This window comes from Vombatus ursinus, unplaced genomic scaffold (assembly GCF_900497805.2).
Source record: "Vombatus ursinus unplaced genomic scaffold, bare-nosed wombat genome assembly UNPS02014864.1, whole genome shotgun sequence".
NCBI classification, from domain to species: domain Eukaryota; kingdom Metazoa; phylum Chordata; class Mammalia; order Diprotodontia; family Vombatidae; genus Vombatus; species Vombatus ursinus.
This window is the reverse complement of record NW_020954642.1, coordinates 16855716-16872962: the sequence shown is the minus strand read 5'-3', so window position 1 is coordinate 16872962 and position 17247 is coordinate 16855716. Positions and strand designations below refer to the sequence as shown.

Below are 17247 nucleotides of genomic sequence, written 5' to 3'. Positions count from 1 at the left end.
CTCAGCAAGTCTCTTTGTCAATCTCAAGTGAGGGGGAACCCACTACTTCCCAGGCAGCTCACTCCACTCTCTCATTAGGAACCTTTTCCCGACCTCAAGCTTAAATTTGTTTCTCTGAAACGTCCACCTCTTGCTCCTGTTTCTGTCTCTGGGGCCAAACAGAATAAGTTTAATCCATCTTTCCTATGACAAGATCTCAAATACTTGAAGGCATTTCTCATGCCCCTTGAGTTTTTCCTGCTCCAGGCTGTCTTGTACTGCACTAATCTTCTGTCACGGGGCCACAGGAAACAAATCATAATAAAGCACTTAAGACTTCATCTCCACATGAGAGGCAGTGGCGGGTCACGGTGTAAGGAGCTTTGGACTTGGCACCTAGCGAGATCCGGCAACGTCATTTGATTCTGCCACATCACTACATCTCGGTTGTGTTGTGGGACCTTGGGGAAGTCCCTTTTTATGTCAGAGCCTTATCTCCCTCCTTATCTATCTATAAATGGTGAATAAGAGTTGTCCTACTATGTACCTGACAAGGTTGTGAGGATCAGAGGAGATGAAGGATGTAGTGGTATGCAAATGCAAGCTATTATTATGATGGCCATTTTTTTCTTTTTCATGTAATGGGAAGTAAGAAGCTATTTTTTTTTTTTTTGGTTAGGCAGTGGGGGTTAAGTGACTTGCCCAGGGTCACACAGCTGGTAAGTGTTATGTGTCTGAGGCTGGATTTGAGCTCAGGTCCTCCTGACTCCAGGGCCAGTGCTCTATCCACTGCGCCACCTAGCTGCCCCGTGAGAAGTTATTTTGGAAAGGGTAATGAGCCCATATGTTAAAATCTGGTTGAAGGGTAAAACACGTTTTCTCTTTTAACATAACATGTAACAGCCTTTGTCCTAAGGTCCCCTAAATTCACAGGGCCTGGGTTCCAATTCTAGGTCTGTCAAGGTTACCTGTGGGACCTTAAGTTCCGTGGGCCTTGGTTTTCTTGTCAGGAGAATGAAGAAGTTGGACCTGATGACCTTCAAACCTATGAACCTATGATCCTAGAAGCTGACGTTATTTACAGCAGCGTAAGGCTCTTGAAGCCTTTTACATATACTTTCATTTGACATATAATAACCTATAAAGAAGGTATTACAGCTGTTGCCTCCAAGAAGATTTGTGACTTTCCCATGATCACCTGGCTAGTGAGTGTTCTAAGGTGGAGAACACAATTTAAGAGAGCTGGGATCTTTTAACATCTTCCCTGGTTCCAGGTCTTTTCCAAGCTCACGGAGCTGCTTCTCATGACATTCTGTGATTTTAACTTACACTATGGAACCTAAAACACTCTCAGTTAGTTCATGTGATCATTTTTCTTTGCCAAACTGTTGTAATATTTTGGGGACTCTTTTTTTTAGCTTGCTTAACTTTAATTGGGGAGAAAAAAGAAAATTCTTGTTAGTAGGAAAGGTAGGATGAGCAGGTGGAGGTTTGTAGACAAAATCAGCTGTAGCATTTTATGATTCTGTTAATTGGATCACAACGCCCTCATGAGGATTCAGTGAGATGATAAAGCACTATTAAAATGTCAGCTGTTACTGTGAGAGGCAGCACGGAGGGAGGGCCGGCCTCTAGCGCATGCTGATTGTGTGACCCTGGATGCCACAGGCCTAAACTCTCTAAGGTGATATGTTGCAGAGGTGATATATTGATCTGTATTGATAGGAAGAAGTTCCTTACCAAGAGTTCCCTATACTAATGAAACCACAGGTGTGGGACCCCTCCCCACCAAAAATGTCATTTTTGGGAAACTTTCCTAGCCTGAACTAACTCTCATTGGCTAAAGTGCTGGACCTGGAGTCAGGAAGACCTGAGTTCAAATCCTGTCTCAAACTCTTACTAGCTGTGTGACTCTGGACAAATCACTTAACCTCTGCCCCAGTTTCCCCCTCTGTAAAATGGGAATAATAACAGTACTTACCCCACCCCCCAAATTGTTGTGAGCGTCAAATGAGATCATATTTGTAAAGTGCTCTGCAAACCTTAAAGTGCTATATAAATACTATTATTATTATTACTATTATAGTGATTATTCTCACTTTCCCATTCTGCAGACAGGCCCAACAAGGAATAAGACAAGGAACTAGGTGTCACGGTTGATAGCTGGCCCAAGAGTCAGAAAGACCTGAGTTAAAATCCGACCTCAGATACTAGCTGTGTGACTCTGGGCAAGTCACTGGACCTCTTTGCCTCAGTTTCCCCATCTGTAAAATGAGAATAGTAGCACTTCCCTCACAGGGTGGTTGTGAGGATCAATTGGATAATAATTGTGAAGTGCTTAGCACAGTACTGGGCACGTTGTAGGCACTATTTAAATATTAGCTGTTATTATAGGAGGAAGGGGGAGAGAAACCCTTTGCTATGTGAAATCTTAGCCCCTCTCTCCTGCCCGTAAGAGATCTGTAGACCCAGCACTAATATAAATTCGTTGATTTAACTTGATGGGGCTGGTCTGTTTATCAACAGGTTTTTTTGTTTAAGGATATTTCTTTCTGAACTAAGAGCTGCTTAGAATCATAGTAACAGAATTGGATTCTGATTTAACCCCCTCATTTTACAAAAGAGGAAGCTTAGGCCCAGGAAAGGGAGATGTGACTTGTCTAAGGCTACAGAATGAGTTTGTGAGTGAATGGATGAGAAAGCATTTATTGTGCTTACTATGTGCAAAGCGCCAGGATAAATCCCGGGGATGCAAATAGAAAAAGAGCAAGCCAGTCCCTTCCCCCAAGCCCCCACATTCTAAAGGGGTGACAACACGTGGAAGATTTCAGCTGGGAGTCAGATGGGAAGGCCCCATGGGCACAGTGGCAAAGAAGATAGAAATACATCCACAGTGTCATTTCCACTGACAAAACCTTTTCCACTTTTGGTGTTGAATCATTTGACAGTGCCAGGGACTTTGGTGGCGTGAGTTTTCCTTTCCAGATCAGTAGCTTTGACTGGTGAGAAAGATAGGGGGTAGCGAGGTCACATCTCCATTAGGGTTAATTCCCTGCATGGTGGCTTCGGGGATTGAGCTGGAATTAGGGTTGGTGATCTTGCGGAAGAAGGGAATACATTGCTACTACCAGGGCTCTTGGGCTCAGATCTTGGGCTGACTCCACTGGGATCTGAAGGGACATGATGGTGGTCATAGTGGTTTGGCTTTTCTGGCATTTGCCACCCCTTACCTCTTTTGTGGTCCTTTGCTACACCAGCTAGTGCCAAAACCAGAAAAGAATTCTCTGAACTCCCTCTCCAGTGTTCTTTATATCATACCCTATTGCCCCTGTTTTCCTCTTATTTGTTAGAAAAGGATAGTAATTGCCCAAAGTAGACCTCAGGGATGGGCTGAGCTGGACTGGGGAAGCCAGAACGAGGCATCAGGGCAAATGTTTGGGGTCAGGCAGGGATTGGAAAGTTGGTTGCAGATTTTATGAAGCAGCAGCTGTTAATCTCGGGATGACCACACAGCAAAGTGAGTTTAGAAAGCAGATTCAAGACAAAGGAAGGCAGAAATCATAGGGTTTTGAACTGGAAGGAAACTTAGGAAACTGCAATCCAACCTGCTTATCAGTTGCAGGCAGAACGGAGCTCTAGCTCTGAATCCTGAAGTTGGAGCAGAGTCTGGGATATGGGATGTCAGTATGGGCAGTGGCAGGGGTGGAGGTGAGGAAGGTTTGAGGCAATGAACATAGCACTGGGATAGCCAGGTGGTATCGTGACAATTGCACAGAAGATGTCGGGAGGTCTAGACCTGTAGCACGAAGGTTCAGGGTTCAGACACCTGGAGATGAGGACTTAAAGACAAAATTTCCAGCCACTGGGAAACTGCATCAAGGGGGGACCAACCTTAAGAGTGATGATGCTGAGCCAAATACCCACTAGTCCTGGGGCTCCTGTACTAACCAAAACCAAGACTAGTCTCAGACTATGCAACAATGCATAAGATCAAAGAATATTGGAACTGGAAGGGACCATAATCACCATCTACTACAACTCCCTCACTTTAAATCTGAGAAAATTGAGGTACAGAAGGTAAAGTGATATCCATAGTAATAGTTGGTTAAGAAGCCAGGCTCTAGACCTAGTTGTTTGACTCCAAAGTCAGGGTTCCTTGATGCCTACAGGTGGCAGAGGAATCACCCCTGCTACAGGTAGGAGAATGGAGGAATGGAAAGTAGACAAGTCAGGAAGCAGCAGCTACCACGGAAGGGTCCATGATAATGTCAGCTCCCCAGTGATATTTACATATTACCTCACAGCATCCTGGGGGGAGGGGCAGGGATCACCATCCACTTTTTGCAGATGAGGAAAGTAAGGCACAGGAAAATATCACGATCTTCCCATGGTCACGTGGCCAGTTCGTGACAGTCAAGTTTTCCATGGTAATATATTCCTAGATCTTTCTGTGGTAACCCACCATCTTTGTGCTTGTGGGAGTGAAACTTCTCTGGATTCTCTTGGAGAAATCTCTAATCTATGTAAATTCTGTAACTCTCCTTCCTACCCAAACTAGAAGGGACTTTAGAATACAGAATATCACAAATTAAAGGGACCTTAGGACATAGAATGATAGAACATAGAAGGTCAGAGCTAGAAGAGATCTTAGAATATAGAATGTCAGCTTGAAGAGATCTTAGAACATAGAAGGTTAAAACATAAGAATGTTTGCATTAGGATGCGTCTTAGTCTGATGTACTTGTCTTGCATGTAGCTGAGGAAACTGAAGTCCAGAGATGGAATGTGATTTGCCCTTGGTCATAGTGGATGGTAGGACTGGGATCGAAACCTAGGTCTTTTGACTCCAGGCCTCACATTCTATGCACTTTTCCAGATTTCTGCTTTCCTGTCTTCTTTTCCAATGACGGAGTCCTCCATGTCCTTGCAGGAATAAGATTGAATGTCCTTGTGACAGAACCTAAATGGGGAATGGGAAGACATGTTGTTTCCAAGTTCCCTTGGCCCTGTCCCTATTCAGAAAGTCAAGTAAGGAGTATAAATACCTTGCCTAGCCCATGTTCCTGGGAATGTTGCTTCCCCCTCCTGATAGACACAAAGCCTTGTTACCTAGTGGGTTTTAGCCAGTCATTGACAGTCATCCTGTTGGTGTGTGCTGATGGTGGTATCTGAAGGAAGCACTTCTAGACTTCTGGGAGGAATGTATGTAATGTTTGGAGGCTCCTGGACGTGTCGAAAGGATGGTTTAGCTCCCTGAAGCTGCTTCCTCCTGCTCTCAGAACAGCCACTGTTCTGGGGTCCACACACTAATTCTGATACTGGCTGCGTGGTAGGATGTATTTTACCAGTTACGTCAAGACACTTGGGCCCTCCTTCAGCATGGTTGGGGCTTCCGGTAGCCTGATTCTTCAAGGTCTCTTCAACAGGATATTCAAGGCTTTCAGTACTGTGAGCTTTAATTCGGAGCCTGCTAAAGGAAGAGGAAAGGTCGTCAAGGTCATCCTCACTGGACCAGTTGTCTTCCCAGGGAGTGCTGTCACAGAGGGCTAGGGCCATGTTGGTTGGTTGGGACTCTGGAGCTGTGCCTGGTTGGGTGGGCCTAGTGGTTCTGCCAAGGCCTGCCACCTCTGCTGGCTTAGGCCTTACCTGTGGGCCAGGGTCCTTACTGTTGTCAGATGTTGGATCTGCAAAAACTGTTAGGGCCTGGGGGCCACTGCATGCCAGAGGGGGCAGAATGGAGGCAACTCTGGACATAGCAGCCTTGTTGGAGACCAAGATACCTTGGTCAGCCCAGCCATGTTGGGACTGGCGCTTCCTCTGGCTACTTGGAGGGAGGTCCTTGGGGAAAATGGGCATCTGGCCAATGAAGATGTCCCTGTAGCAATTCAGGAACTCATCACTGTCTGAACACTTGCTAACATCTTGGACTGCTTCCTGATCATGGGTGAGGACATCTGTGGGAGATGTTCCCCTGGGCAGACTTAGATCTGATTTCAGATGACAGCCATCCCCTGTTCTCCCACTCCATGGGCTTTCAAATTTGCCTTTGTCTGCTGGGTCCTGTGCATCCCTTAGGTTGGAAAACAAATTGCCTGTCTCCTTCTTGCCCAGGAGCCTGGACACCTGGTTGGGATGAGTCTCCGTGTCTTTCAAGCATTCTGGAAGCCTGGGTGGCTGGGCATTTTGTAAAAGGGTGCCCACCTCCTCCCTGTGACCTGACTCAGGAGATATTCCAAGGATGGTTTCACATTCAACTCTGGTGAGGAAGATTTCAAATGCTGTCTGCATGGCTTCCTCCTCGTTTATTTTTCTGACAAGTGAAAATTCCGTGGCTGTTAAGGCAACATAACCTATTTTCTTCAGGATCATTTCCACAGTGTTTTCTGAAAGCACAGACCGAACGGAGTAGACAAAATTACCTGTAAATGTCTGAAACAAAACAAGGCGTTAGGAGTGAGGCAAACCTTTGAGGAAGACCGAACATTGGAGGGAGGAGGATCCTGCTCACTCTGATAACTAGGGGTCCCCAGGGTTTGATGGACAGATGTAGAATCATGGGACTGGGGACCTTGAAGTTAAAGAAACCTAATAGAGTTGGAATGGACATTAAAACAATGAAAAGTTAGAGTGGGATGGGTTCCAAGAACGTAGAATGTTAGATTATAGATAGAGCATAACAATGTTAGGATAAAGATCGTAAAATGTTAAGGTTGAAAGGGATATGACAAGAGAAGGGTATTTGTTAGAACACAAAATAGGTCATGGCTGAGAGGTACCTCCCAGTATAGAATGTTAGAACCAGAAAGGACCTTCAAATGTACAATATTAGAATGTAAGACTTGGCAGGGAATGTAAAGATCATCAAGTCATTTTACAGATAGGGAAACTGAGGTCTATCCAGAGAAGGAAAGTTTTTTTTTTTGTTTTTTTTTTTTAGGCAATCGGGGTTAAGCGACTTGCCCAGGGTCACACAGCTAGTAAGTGTCAAGTGTTCAGTCTGAGGCCAGATTTGAACTCAGGTCCTCCTGACTTCAGGGCTGGTGCTTTATCCACTGCACCACCTAGTTGCCCCAGGAAAGTTATTTTCCCAGTTTGGTATAGGGAGTAAATCTGAAAGCAAAGGACTTCAATTTAGTCCTCACTTTTAGTCCAAGGCTCTTAAAAAAAAAACCAAAAAACAAAACCAAAAGGGACGGCTAGGTGGTGCAGTGGATAGAGCACCAACCCTGGAGTCATAGAGGGCCTGAGTTCAAATCTGGCCTCAGACACTTACTAGCTGTGTGACCCTGGGCAAGTCACTTAACCCCAGTTGCCTTAAAAAAAAAACAACAAAAAAAACCCTCCCAAAATGTAATAATTTTTTGTTTTTGTATCACTTTCATTTCCAAATACCTTCTCCCCTTCCCACACCCCGTGCAGAGAACTATACTTTGTAACAAGGGATAAAGAAAGAAAGTCCCTTGCAAAGAAGGGAGGGAGGGAGGTACATTTTCTCACTTCTTTTCTGGGACTGTCTTGATGATTATAATTTTACAAACATCCCACAGCTGATGCACACCCAGTTAAGACAAGATGGCCTACTTGGGGCAGGGCAGGTGCTCAGGCCAGATAGCCCAGGGACTTTCTATTATGGTTGAATGCAGTAGTAGTGGTGGGGGAAGGTAAGTCAGTGATGAGACCATGGAAGAGGTGTTGATTGGTGAGTCGTGGGGATGGAAGCTGCTTCATCCCCACAGCAATCCTGTGTGTTTTGCAGTTCCCCATCAGCCCTAAGCCAAACAGCATGTGAAAGAAAGATGCATGTTCCCTCAAATTCTGCATTCTGGAGAGGAGGGGGGAGAAGTATGATCCGTCATGTCTGGGCTCATTGGAAAACCCCTGGTGGTCCTGTGATGGTTATGGCTCTGCTCTGGAAGTCAACGAGGTGGCATGGTGGATAGAATGCTAGATTTGGAGTAAAGAAGATCTGAGCTCAGATCCTGCCTCAGACTCTTATTGGCTGTGTCATGCAGGGTGAGTCACTTAAGCTCCCTCAGCCTCAGTTTCCTCATCTGTAAAATGATGGGTGGACTTGATGTTCCCTTCCAGCTCTAAATCTATTACTCTCCCTGAGAAATAGCAGTTACTTTGATTCCTGTGCCTGACCCCAGTGGTAGCAAACTCAAATAGAAATGGGAATCACCAAGGATATAGTGATGCCTTTATTTTATTACACTTTTATTTATTTTGTTAAATATTTTCCAATTTTAATTTAATTTAATTTAAATTTTTCCAATTTTAATCTGGTTGTGGGCTGTCCTCGAAAGTAATAGGCGGTGGGACCCCATATTTGACACTTTGCTCTATGATGCTGAGAACAGGACCTTGAAAATATTAGCTACTTGATAAATATTTGCTGTCTGTATGGTGATTGAAAGACTTTCCAGTCATATGAACACTAGGCTAATAATAAGTTACATAGCACTTTGCATATTTACATATTCCCTGTAAAGTAGGAAGTCAATGTCAGAGGTTCCCAGTGCCCTATATTTACATAGTGCTTTATAAAGAATCTCATTGGATGCTCATGGCACTCCTGTAAGGCAGGCTGGGGTTTTATTAGCCCCATTTTACAGATAAAGAAACTGAGACAGAACCAAGAAGTGACTTGCTCAAGTCCACAGGGGTGGAACCAAGGATCTGGTCCCAGATCTCCTGATTCCCTTCGACTTCATCTCTGGAGTCTTCCTGAAAGCCATTTCCCTGCTGAAGTCAGAAATGTGAGGGGTTGGACTTCTAGAACCTTATGATACTATGCTTCTGATTCCTAAGGAACTGCAGGATCCCACCTTTGCCCTCCTAATCCTTCCCCTCTTATCCCTTACCTTCCTATCTGTTCCTTTTCTCTCTTCAGACTCTCCTCCCCCCTCATCCCCCCTCCGCTGACCCAGGGCTGATAACCAAGTTAAATGCCCTGCTGGTCAGTCCCTTATCTGCTGGGATTAGTACCTACCTTCAGTGACTTTATTTCTCTCCTCCAAGGGAGGAGAAAGAGGTTGACACATATGAGCTCCAGGAATTCCAGTGCTGGCACCAGCCTTGGACATACATTCTCTCCCTGCCCCAGAAGCCCCTGGCAGGAGCCCCCAGTGGTTGCCTCTTCATACAAGCAGAGTCCTCGGGGTTGCCTGGCCCCTGAGGCCAGGAGCTGCCTGGCCTTCTGGGTGACAGCTGGCTGCCTGCAGGCCCACAGCCGCCCATCCCGGCCTCCTGCCCGGTAATAAGTGATGTAGTCTTGGAAAAGCTCCAGTGTTTCCTGCCCAGGGGCTCCTGGGTCTGTCTCTTTCATGGCTTTGGAAGGCGGAGGCCAGGCATTGGCAGGGAGAGGGAGGGAAAGCTCCCCTCCTGTCTGGGGCACCCTGGGGCCTGAAGGAGGAAGTCATTGGCAAGGGTTCCCATTGCCCTGTGATTGGCCAGTTAGGGTTCCCCCACTGGGAGACCCAGGTGGTTGGCTGTCAGAAAGGGCTCAGATTGGGAGGAGTCTGTCAAAGGAGGAAGTACAGAAAGACAGCAGGAAGCAACAGAGAAACTGGTTTGGAAGTCTGGCTCACCCACACTGCTTGCTGTGTCTGAGAGACCAGAGAGGCTGGGGTGAGGATTGTCTGTCAAGCCCGAGACTCAGACCCTGGCAAGGGCTCATCCTGGCCTCTCTCTGCTCTGGCCTGAAGCCAGGCAGCTGCTGGAATGTAGCCCTCAAATGAAAGTTGTCCAAGAAACTAGGGTTGTTCAGCCTGGGGAAGAGATGTCAGTCAGTCAGTCAGTCAACAAACACTATGTGCCCTGTGTGAAGTGTTGGGGTACGAAAAAAAGGCAAGAATAGACCCTGTTTTCAAGGAACTCGCAGTCAAATGGAGAAGACAGCATGCAAACAACTAGGTACAAACAAGATGTTGCTGTTTCAGTCGTGTCTGATTCTTTGTGATCCCAGCTGGGGTTTTCTTGGCAAAGACACTGGCCATTTCCTTCCCTGGCTCATTTTACAGTTGAGGAAACGGAGGCCGATGAGGTTAAATGACTTGCCCAGAGTCACACAGCTAGTGTCTGAAGTAGACTTTGAATTCAGGTCCTCCTGACTCCAGGGCCAGTGCTCTAGCCCCTGATTTTGTAACCCTGGGCAAATCCTGTAACCTTTGGTGCCCTAGGCAGCTCTTTAAGACTTAAGTTGCAAAAGAGTCACTGATCTGTATTGGTGAAGGGAATTTTCTCGCTGGGAATTTCCTACATCAACAAAATTATAGGTGCTCCCCCCATTAGAAACAACATTAAAGATCAATACAAATAACTATGCTTGCTTAATAATATTTATATGGAAAATAATTCATTTAAATGCACCAATTTTGGGTGCATTCAATTTTGGGGTCTCTGTGTCTCCATTGGGATCCTCTCTATCCAATGTTCTTTGCATTACAGTACTGCTGTCTTGATCATGAGTGGGAGTAATCTCTGATAACTTAACCTTTAACTAGCTAAAATGTAGACTACAACAATAAAAGCAGTAGTAGCTAGCATTTACATGGCACCTACTATGTGTCAGGCACTGTGTGCAAAGCGCTTTACAAATATTATCTCATTTGATCCTCACAACAATCCTGGAAGGTCAGTAATATTATTATCCCTTTTTTGCAGTTGAGGAAACTGAGGCAGGCAGTTTTATTATCCTCATTTTGCAGCTGAAGAAAATGAGGTAGGCAGAAGTTAAGTGACTTGCCTAAGGTCACACAGATAGTAAATATCTGTGGCCAGCTTCAAACCCAAGTCTTCCTGACTTCAGGCCTGCCTAGTTGTCTCATAGAAGGACTAGATTTCTTGTGTTTTGATTGGAGTGGACAGAACTAGGAATATGTCAAGACCTAGGTCAGATGTGAAGCCTTGCCCCTTGGCATGTGCATTCTCCTCCCTATGGCATTCCCTTATCTTTGTACTCCTTGCATTCATCCAGTAGATTAGCCAGGGCTATCTCAGTTGTCTTTGTTTTACTCTCATCCAGCTCAGTGGCCTAACAAATGAATAGCAAGCAAATGGTGAAATAAAAATGAAAATGCATGATATAAAAGTAAACTACCCAAGAGGTGGTATTATCTACAAGCCAAATGGATATCCTCGGGATCTTGTGGGTTCCATCTTCAAGCAGAGGCTGTCTAACCACTTGCCGGGGATTTAGCAGAAAGGGCTCCTGTTCAGTATGATTGCACTAGATGACCTTTGGGGCTCTTGCCATCTCTGGCATTCTATGATGCTTTCAATAATCCATGTATCTGGATTTAATTTTGAGAACTCCTCTTTAATAATCACTATAATTGGTGCTTCCACTCAAGGACGTGATTGTATGGAAACATCAGAATCTGGTTCATGTCTTTATGACAGTCCTCAACACTCAGCACAGTGCCTGGCACATAGTAGGAACTAAATAAATATTTATTAACTGACTGCAAGCATCAGGCTAACAAGTACAAAACTGTAGAACAGATTATTTAAGAGTAAGGAGCACAAGAAGGATTTGAATCTGAGCCTTTAGCAAAGCTAAGATCAGAGAGAACCCCTCCTGGTGAGCCCCATTTCCCAAACCACAAGTTTGGCTCACAGGCCTTGCAAATATAGGACCGGCTAGTGAAATCTCTGCCTCATGGGGATCCACTTTAAATTTAGCAGAGGACCAGAATCCCTGGTGCGGATCAAGGTTCTCAATGCCACCATGTGCCAGTCCAAGCAGGAGCCTGCTGCCACTGCTTCAGAGAGGCACCAGTTGGCCACTGTTGTGGCTCCCCACTCTGTCTCTTAGTGTATCTTTAAAACTTCTCTGCATTTGTCTGCCTTGGCTCTTGATCCACAGTGTTAATGATGGTTAATGAAGTGATGCCAGGTCTGGCTCACTCTCCAAATTGGAAACCTATGACCTGCTTCCTGCACAGGTGTCACCAGACACTTGAGAGCTGTGTGCCTGGGGACAAGTCCCTTCACTTGTGGGAACCTCAATTTCTTAAATTCTTGCACTATTTTCCTATTTCTCACATCACCACCTAGAAATTGGATGTATCACACTGGATGTCTTATAGGCACATCTAAAACAGAACTTTTCCTCAAACCCTCCCCACTTCACAACTTTCCAATTACTGTCCAGGGTGCTACTGGGCAGTGAGCAAGCCTTAGACTAATGGTCTGGGCCAGGGGTGGGAACCTGTGGCCTTGAGGCCACATGTGGCCCTCTAGGTCTTCAAGACTGAAACTAAATGGGCTGCACTTGAGGACCTAGAGGGTTACATGTGGCCTCGAGGCTGCAGGTTCCTTACCTCTGTTGGACCCTCACCCCTAGTGATGAGGGGGCCTGGTGGGAACACTAGCATCATTTGAAAAATAGCTCTTGGGCTGCCCCTCTCCTGATAAACCCCGGCGAGGGAATAAAATGCAGGGCCACTCTTCACCTGGAGCCAGCTTAGCACTGATGGTGCTTGGGAAGAAGGCTCCCTGTGATACGGTGGGGCTGAGCATTTCCCTCTTCTCCCCATATGGACCACGCCTTCTTTTCCCCTTCCATGATCACTGTTGTGTGTGTATGTGTGAGTATCCTGCTGTGCTGCTGGATTGGACTGCCCAGTCATGCCAGACCCAAGAACTCCTCTTGCAAGGCTAATAAACCATTGTAGCAGTCAGCACTTCCAGGTGTCTCTCCTAGTTTAGCCAGCCCAACCACCATGCTCCCATCCAGGCTCCTTTCCTTGGTGAGTCATCCTGGACTCCTTGCTTACTTTCATGAGCACAAATCCAATCAGTAGCTATTTTATACTTCCCTTTCCACTCCTGCAGCCACCAACCAAATACAACAATACAAAACAGGCCCATGGGAGGAACCAAGATGGCAGAGTAGAGGCAGCAACCCAGCCAAACCCAGATTGTTCTCATCTGCCCATCGTACCAGGGAAATGTACCATGCTTGGGGTAGAGACCCCCTAATTCACTGAAGGGGTTGGCAACTGTCAGTTCCCCTCAGCCTGGTTTAGCCCATCTGCTGAGATAGTTTTACCAGGGTGTGGCTGCTGTTACAGCTTCTTGGAGCGACAGGCGAGAGTTAAGTGTCAGGTGGACACCTATGGGGTGTTCAAGGAGGACTAGCACCTCTAGTGTGAGGACTTGCTGAGCCTTTTTTTTTAAAAATATGTTTTATTCCCACCCCCAAATTACATGCTAAAACAATTTTGAAACTTTTTTTAAAGTTTTGAGTTCCAAATTCCCTCCCCCTCCCCCCCTCCCTCCATGATGGTAAGCAATCAGATATAGGTTATACATGTGCAATCATGTAAACATTTCCATATTAGTCATTTTGTACAAGAAGACTCAAATTAAAAAAAAAAGAAAGTGAAAAATAGCTTGCTTCAGTATGTATTCAATTAATACCAGTTCTTTCTCTGGAGGTTGATAGTATACTTCATCATTAATCCTTTGGGATTGTCTTGAATCATTGTATTGTTGAGAATAGCAAAGTCATTCACAATTCTTCATTGGACAATATTACTGTTGTGTATATTGTGTATAACCACTTTGCATCAGTTCATGTAAGTCTTTCGAGGTTATTCTGAAATCACTATGCTTGCCATTTCCTTTTTCTTTTTCTTTTTCTTTTTTTTAGGCAATTGGGGTTAAGTGACTTGTCCAGGGTCACACAGCTAGGACATGTCAAGTGTTTGGTCTGAGGCTGGATTTGAACTCAGGTCCTCCTGACTTCAGGGCCAGTACTCTATCCACTTCACCACCTACCTGCCCCCTGCTTGCCATTTCTTAACAGCACAATAATATTCCATCACAACCATATATCACAGCTTGTTTAGCCATTCCCCAATTGATGGGCATCCCTTTAATTTCCAATTCTCAATTCCAATTCTGATTCACAAAAATAGCTGCTATAAATGTTTCTGTACAAATAGGTCCTTCCCCCACCCCTTTTTATGTCTTTGGGATGTAGACCTAGCAGTGGTATTGCTGGATCAAAGGATATGCACAGTTTTATAGCCCTTTGGGCATAGTTCCAAATTGCTCCACAGAATGGTTGGATCAGTTCACAACTCCACTGACAATGCATTAGTGTCCCAGTTTTCTTACAACCCCTCCAGTATTCATCATTTCCCCTTTTTGTCATAGAGCCAAACTGATAGGTATGAGATGGTATCTCAGTGGTGTTTTAATTTTTTTAATTTTAATTTTTTTTGCTTTTGTTGTTTTAATTTTTTGCTGAGCCCTTTTCAGGGCTGCTCATCCACCTTTCATAGGGTCACATAATCTATAAGAGAGAAAGGCAAATCTCCTGTCTCCTTTTCCCTTTCCACTTCTCTCATCTGGGCTGAGATGAAGCAGCTAGATGGCATAGTGACAGTGGCACTGGGCCTGGAGCCAGGAGGACCAGATTTCAAATCCAGCCAGAGACACTTCCTAAGTGTGTGACCCTGGGTAAATCACTACAACTTTGTCTACCTCAGTTTTGTCACAAGGACCAAATGAAATAATACTTATAAAGAGCTTAGTACAGTGTCTGGTGCATAACAGGTGCTATGTAAATGTCAGCAATTATTACTTTAATAATAATAATAGTTATTATTATTATGTTTTACCCCAGCCTTGCTTCCAGCTATTTTATCTGAAATCAGGTTACCAACCCCTCCCTGCCCTATTTTCCTCTTTTCCCACCGGGATCGCTTTCTCAGCTTGATTGTTGATCAGTAGGAGGTGGGTCTTGCAAAGAGGCTTTTCTTAGCACCTTGATTCCCAGAAATAGGTTGGGCAGGTTCCTCTGATACCCAGGGTGTCCCCTGGAAGCTACTGCAGCTCCAAGCCGCCTCCACCTGAGTTTCTTATCAGATCCTGGCATGTTCTGGGCATTCGGTTCAAATCAGACATTTGTATCTGACCCTTTCTCTCCATTCAGCAATCTCTACTCTAGTTCAGGCCTTTATCACCTTTCTTCTGAACTATTGGAATAGCCTTCTAGTTGGTCTCCCTGCCTCCAAGCTCCCTCTGCTCTGATCCATCCTCTAAACTGATATTCCAGCTGCCAAACTAATATCCTTAAAATGCAGGTCTGACCATGTCATTCCTCCAAAAAAAAAAAAAAATAATCTTCAGTGGCTCCCTTGGGGGGAGCCCCATACAATGCAATATAATACAAACTCCTCAGCCAGGCATTTAAGCCATTATTATCATCTCTCCCCTTTGAAATGATTTTTTTATTACAATGCAACACAACACAATGCAATACAAAGCAACACAACACAACACAACACAACACAATACAATACAATATAACCCTCCTCTGAATTATTGCAATAACCTCCTATCTGGCCTTCTTGCCTCCAATCTTTCCATTCTAATCCATCCTCCATGCAGTTGCTAAAATTATTTTCCTAAAGCCTAGATTTGACCATGGCCCTTCCTTACAATACAATGAACATTTATTAGGTACCTGCTGGGTGCCAGGCACTCTGCTGGGGATACAAATAAAAAAAGAGAGTTCCTGCCTTCAAGGGACTTACAAGTTAAAGGGGAGGAGCCACCACATAAAAGGAAATCAGAAAGGGGAGGGGGCACCACCAGGGGCTAGCTGGAAGAGAGGCATCATGTTCCTTGGAGTTCAAACCAAGTCAGGCTGCCAATAGAAAGTGTCGAATTTGTTAGAGTCCAGATCCAGTCCACTATAGGGCAGTTGGGTGGCTCAGTGGTAAGAATGCTGGACCAGAAGTCGTGAAGACTCATCTTCCTGAGTTTGAATATGGCCTCAGACACTTGCTAGCTGTGTGATACCCCAAATGGGGTCATGAAGGGTTAGAAATGACTGAACAACGAATATATGTATGATATATAATTAAATGTAATATAATTATATTATTAATTTTATAACACATAATCATCATATATTAACAAACATTATGCTATTATAAACATACATTGTTCCATGTTAATATATCACGTATCATTATAAGGAAATTAATATGCGATAATTACATAATTGATAATGTAATGACATGTAATAATTATATACCATATATATAATTATAAATGCAGCTAGGTGGCACAGCAGATTGAGCACTAAGCTTGGAATCAGGAAGACTCATCTTCCTGAGTTCACATCCAACCTCAGACACTTACTAGCCATGTAACCCTGGGCAAGTCCCTTAACCCTGTTGGCCTCAGTTTCCTCATCTGTAAAATGAGCTGGAGAAGGAAATGGCAAACCACTCCAGTATCCTACCAAGAAAACCTTAAATGGGGTCATAGAGTGTCGGATATGACTGAAACGACTGAATAAGAACAACAACAAAGTAATCACAACATGTTAGTTATTAATTATATAATAATATAATCTCATTTTGTAACTCTTAGAGCGCTACATAAATGTGTGCTATTCTTCTTATTACTGATTCTGCCACTTTGTATCCTTGTGACCTGAGTCAACTGACATAACTTTCCTGAGCCTCAGTTTCCTCATTTCTAAAATGAGGTAATAATGTATCCTACTTAATCTAGTAGGAGTTATAAGCTTCGAAGTTCTATGAAGATGGCAGCCATATCTTTATTAGGCAGCTTCTAAGGTCTTCCTCCACTATTTCATCATGAGGTGGAGGTAACTCTGCCTGCTTAAAGACCTGGCCAGCAGGCTGGAAGCTTTGGCCAAGTTCAGCAACTGAGAAGGGCTTTGAGCACATGACTATCCCTCTATAGTCTGCAGATCTGGGTTCAAGTCTTGCCTTTCCTGCTTACTAGCTGTGTGACCTCAGGCAAGTCATTTAACCTTCCTGAGTCTCAGTTTCCTCATCTGTAAGACAGGAAGTTGGACTTGCTGGCCTTGAAGGTCTCTTTCAATTCTAAATTTGTTGTTCCAAGACCAGCCTGGCCAGATTCAGAGAGGCTCACCGCCAGTTTAACTGAATACAGAGTGATAAAATTTTTGGCCATAGCAAATCTCCAATACCATCTATTAACTGAGAAGATTGTTATTCATTGGTGGGTCACCTTGTAACCCCCTGCCAGCAGCTGAGCCTCCAGAGTCTAGACCAGAGCCCAGTTGTGACAGAGAAGGAGGTCTCTTGGGTTTGCTAACCCGGATTTAGGTTAGACTGCGCCATGAGAGAGGCCAGGCAGCGCCACTCAGTCAGCCCTTTCGGGTGGGTTCATTTCTACCAGTCTTTGTCCCCCAGCACACACCACTTAGGGACTGGGAGCCTCTTGTCATAAGAAAGGACTTCTCAG

General features: G+C 44.7%; 1 protein-coding gene across 1 annotated transcript; it reads right to left on the bottom strand.

Annotated features, from left to right (window-relative positions):
- Positions 1 to 2326: 2326 nt before the first annotated feature.
- LOC114027868 lies at positions 2327 to 9394 on the bottom strand. The gene is made up of 2 exons (XM_027842052.1): positions 8972 to 9394; positions 2327 to 6408 (listed from the first exon to the last, which is right to left on the bottom strand). Exons 1-2 carry the CDS (start codon positions 9305 to 9307, stop codon positions 5107 to 5109), a joined length of 1638 nt encoding a protein of 545 aa, XP_027697853.1. The 5' UTR covers positions 9308 to 9394; the 3' UTR covers positions 2327 to 5106.
- Between the last annotated feature and the right edge of the window lie 7853 nt (positions 9395 to 17247).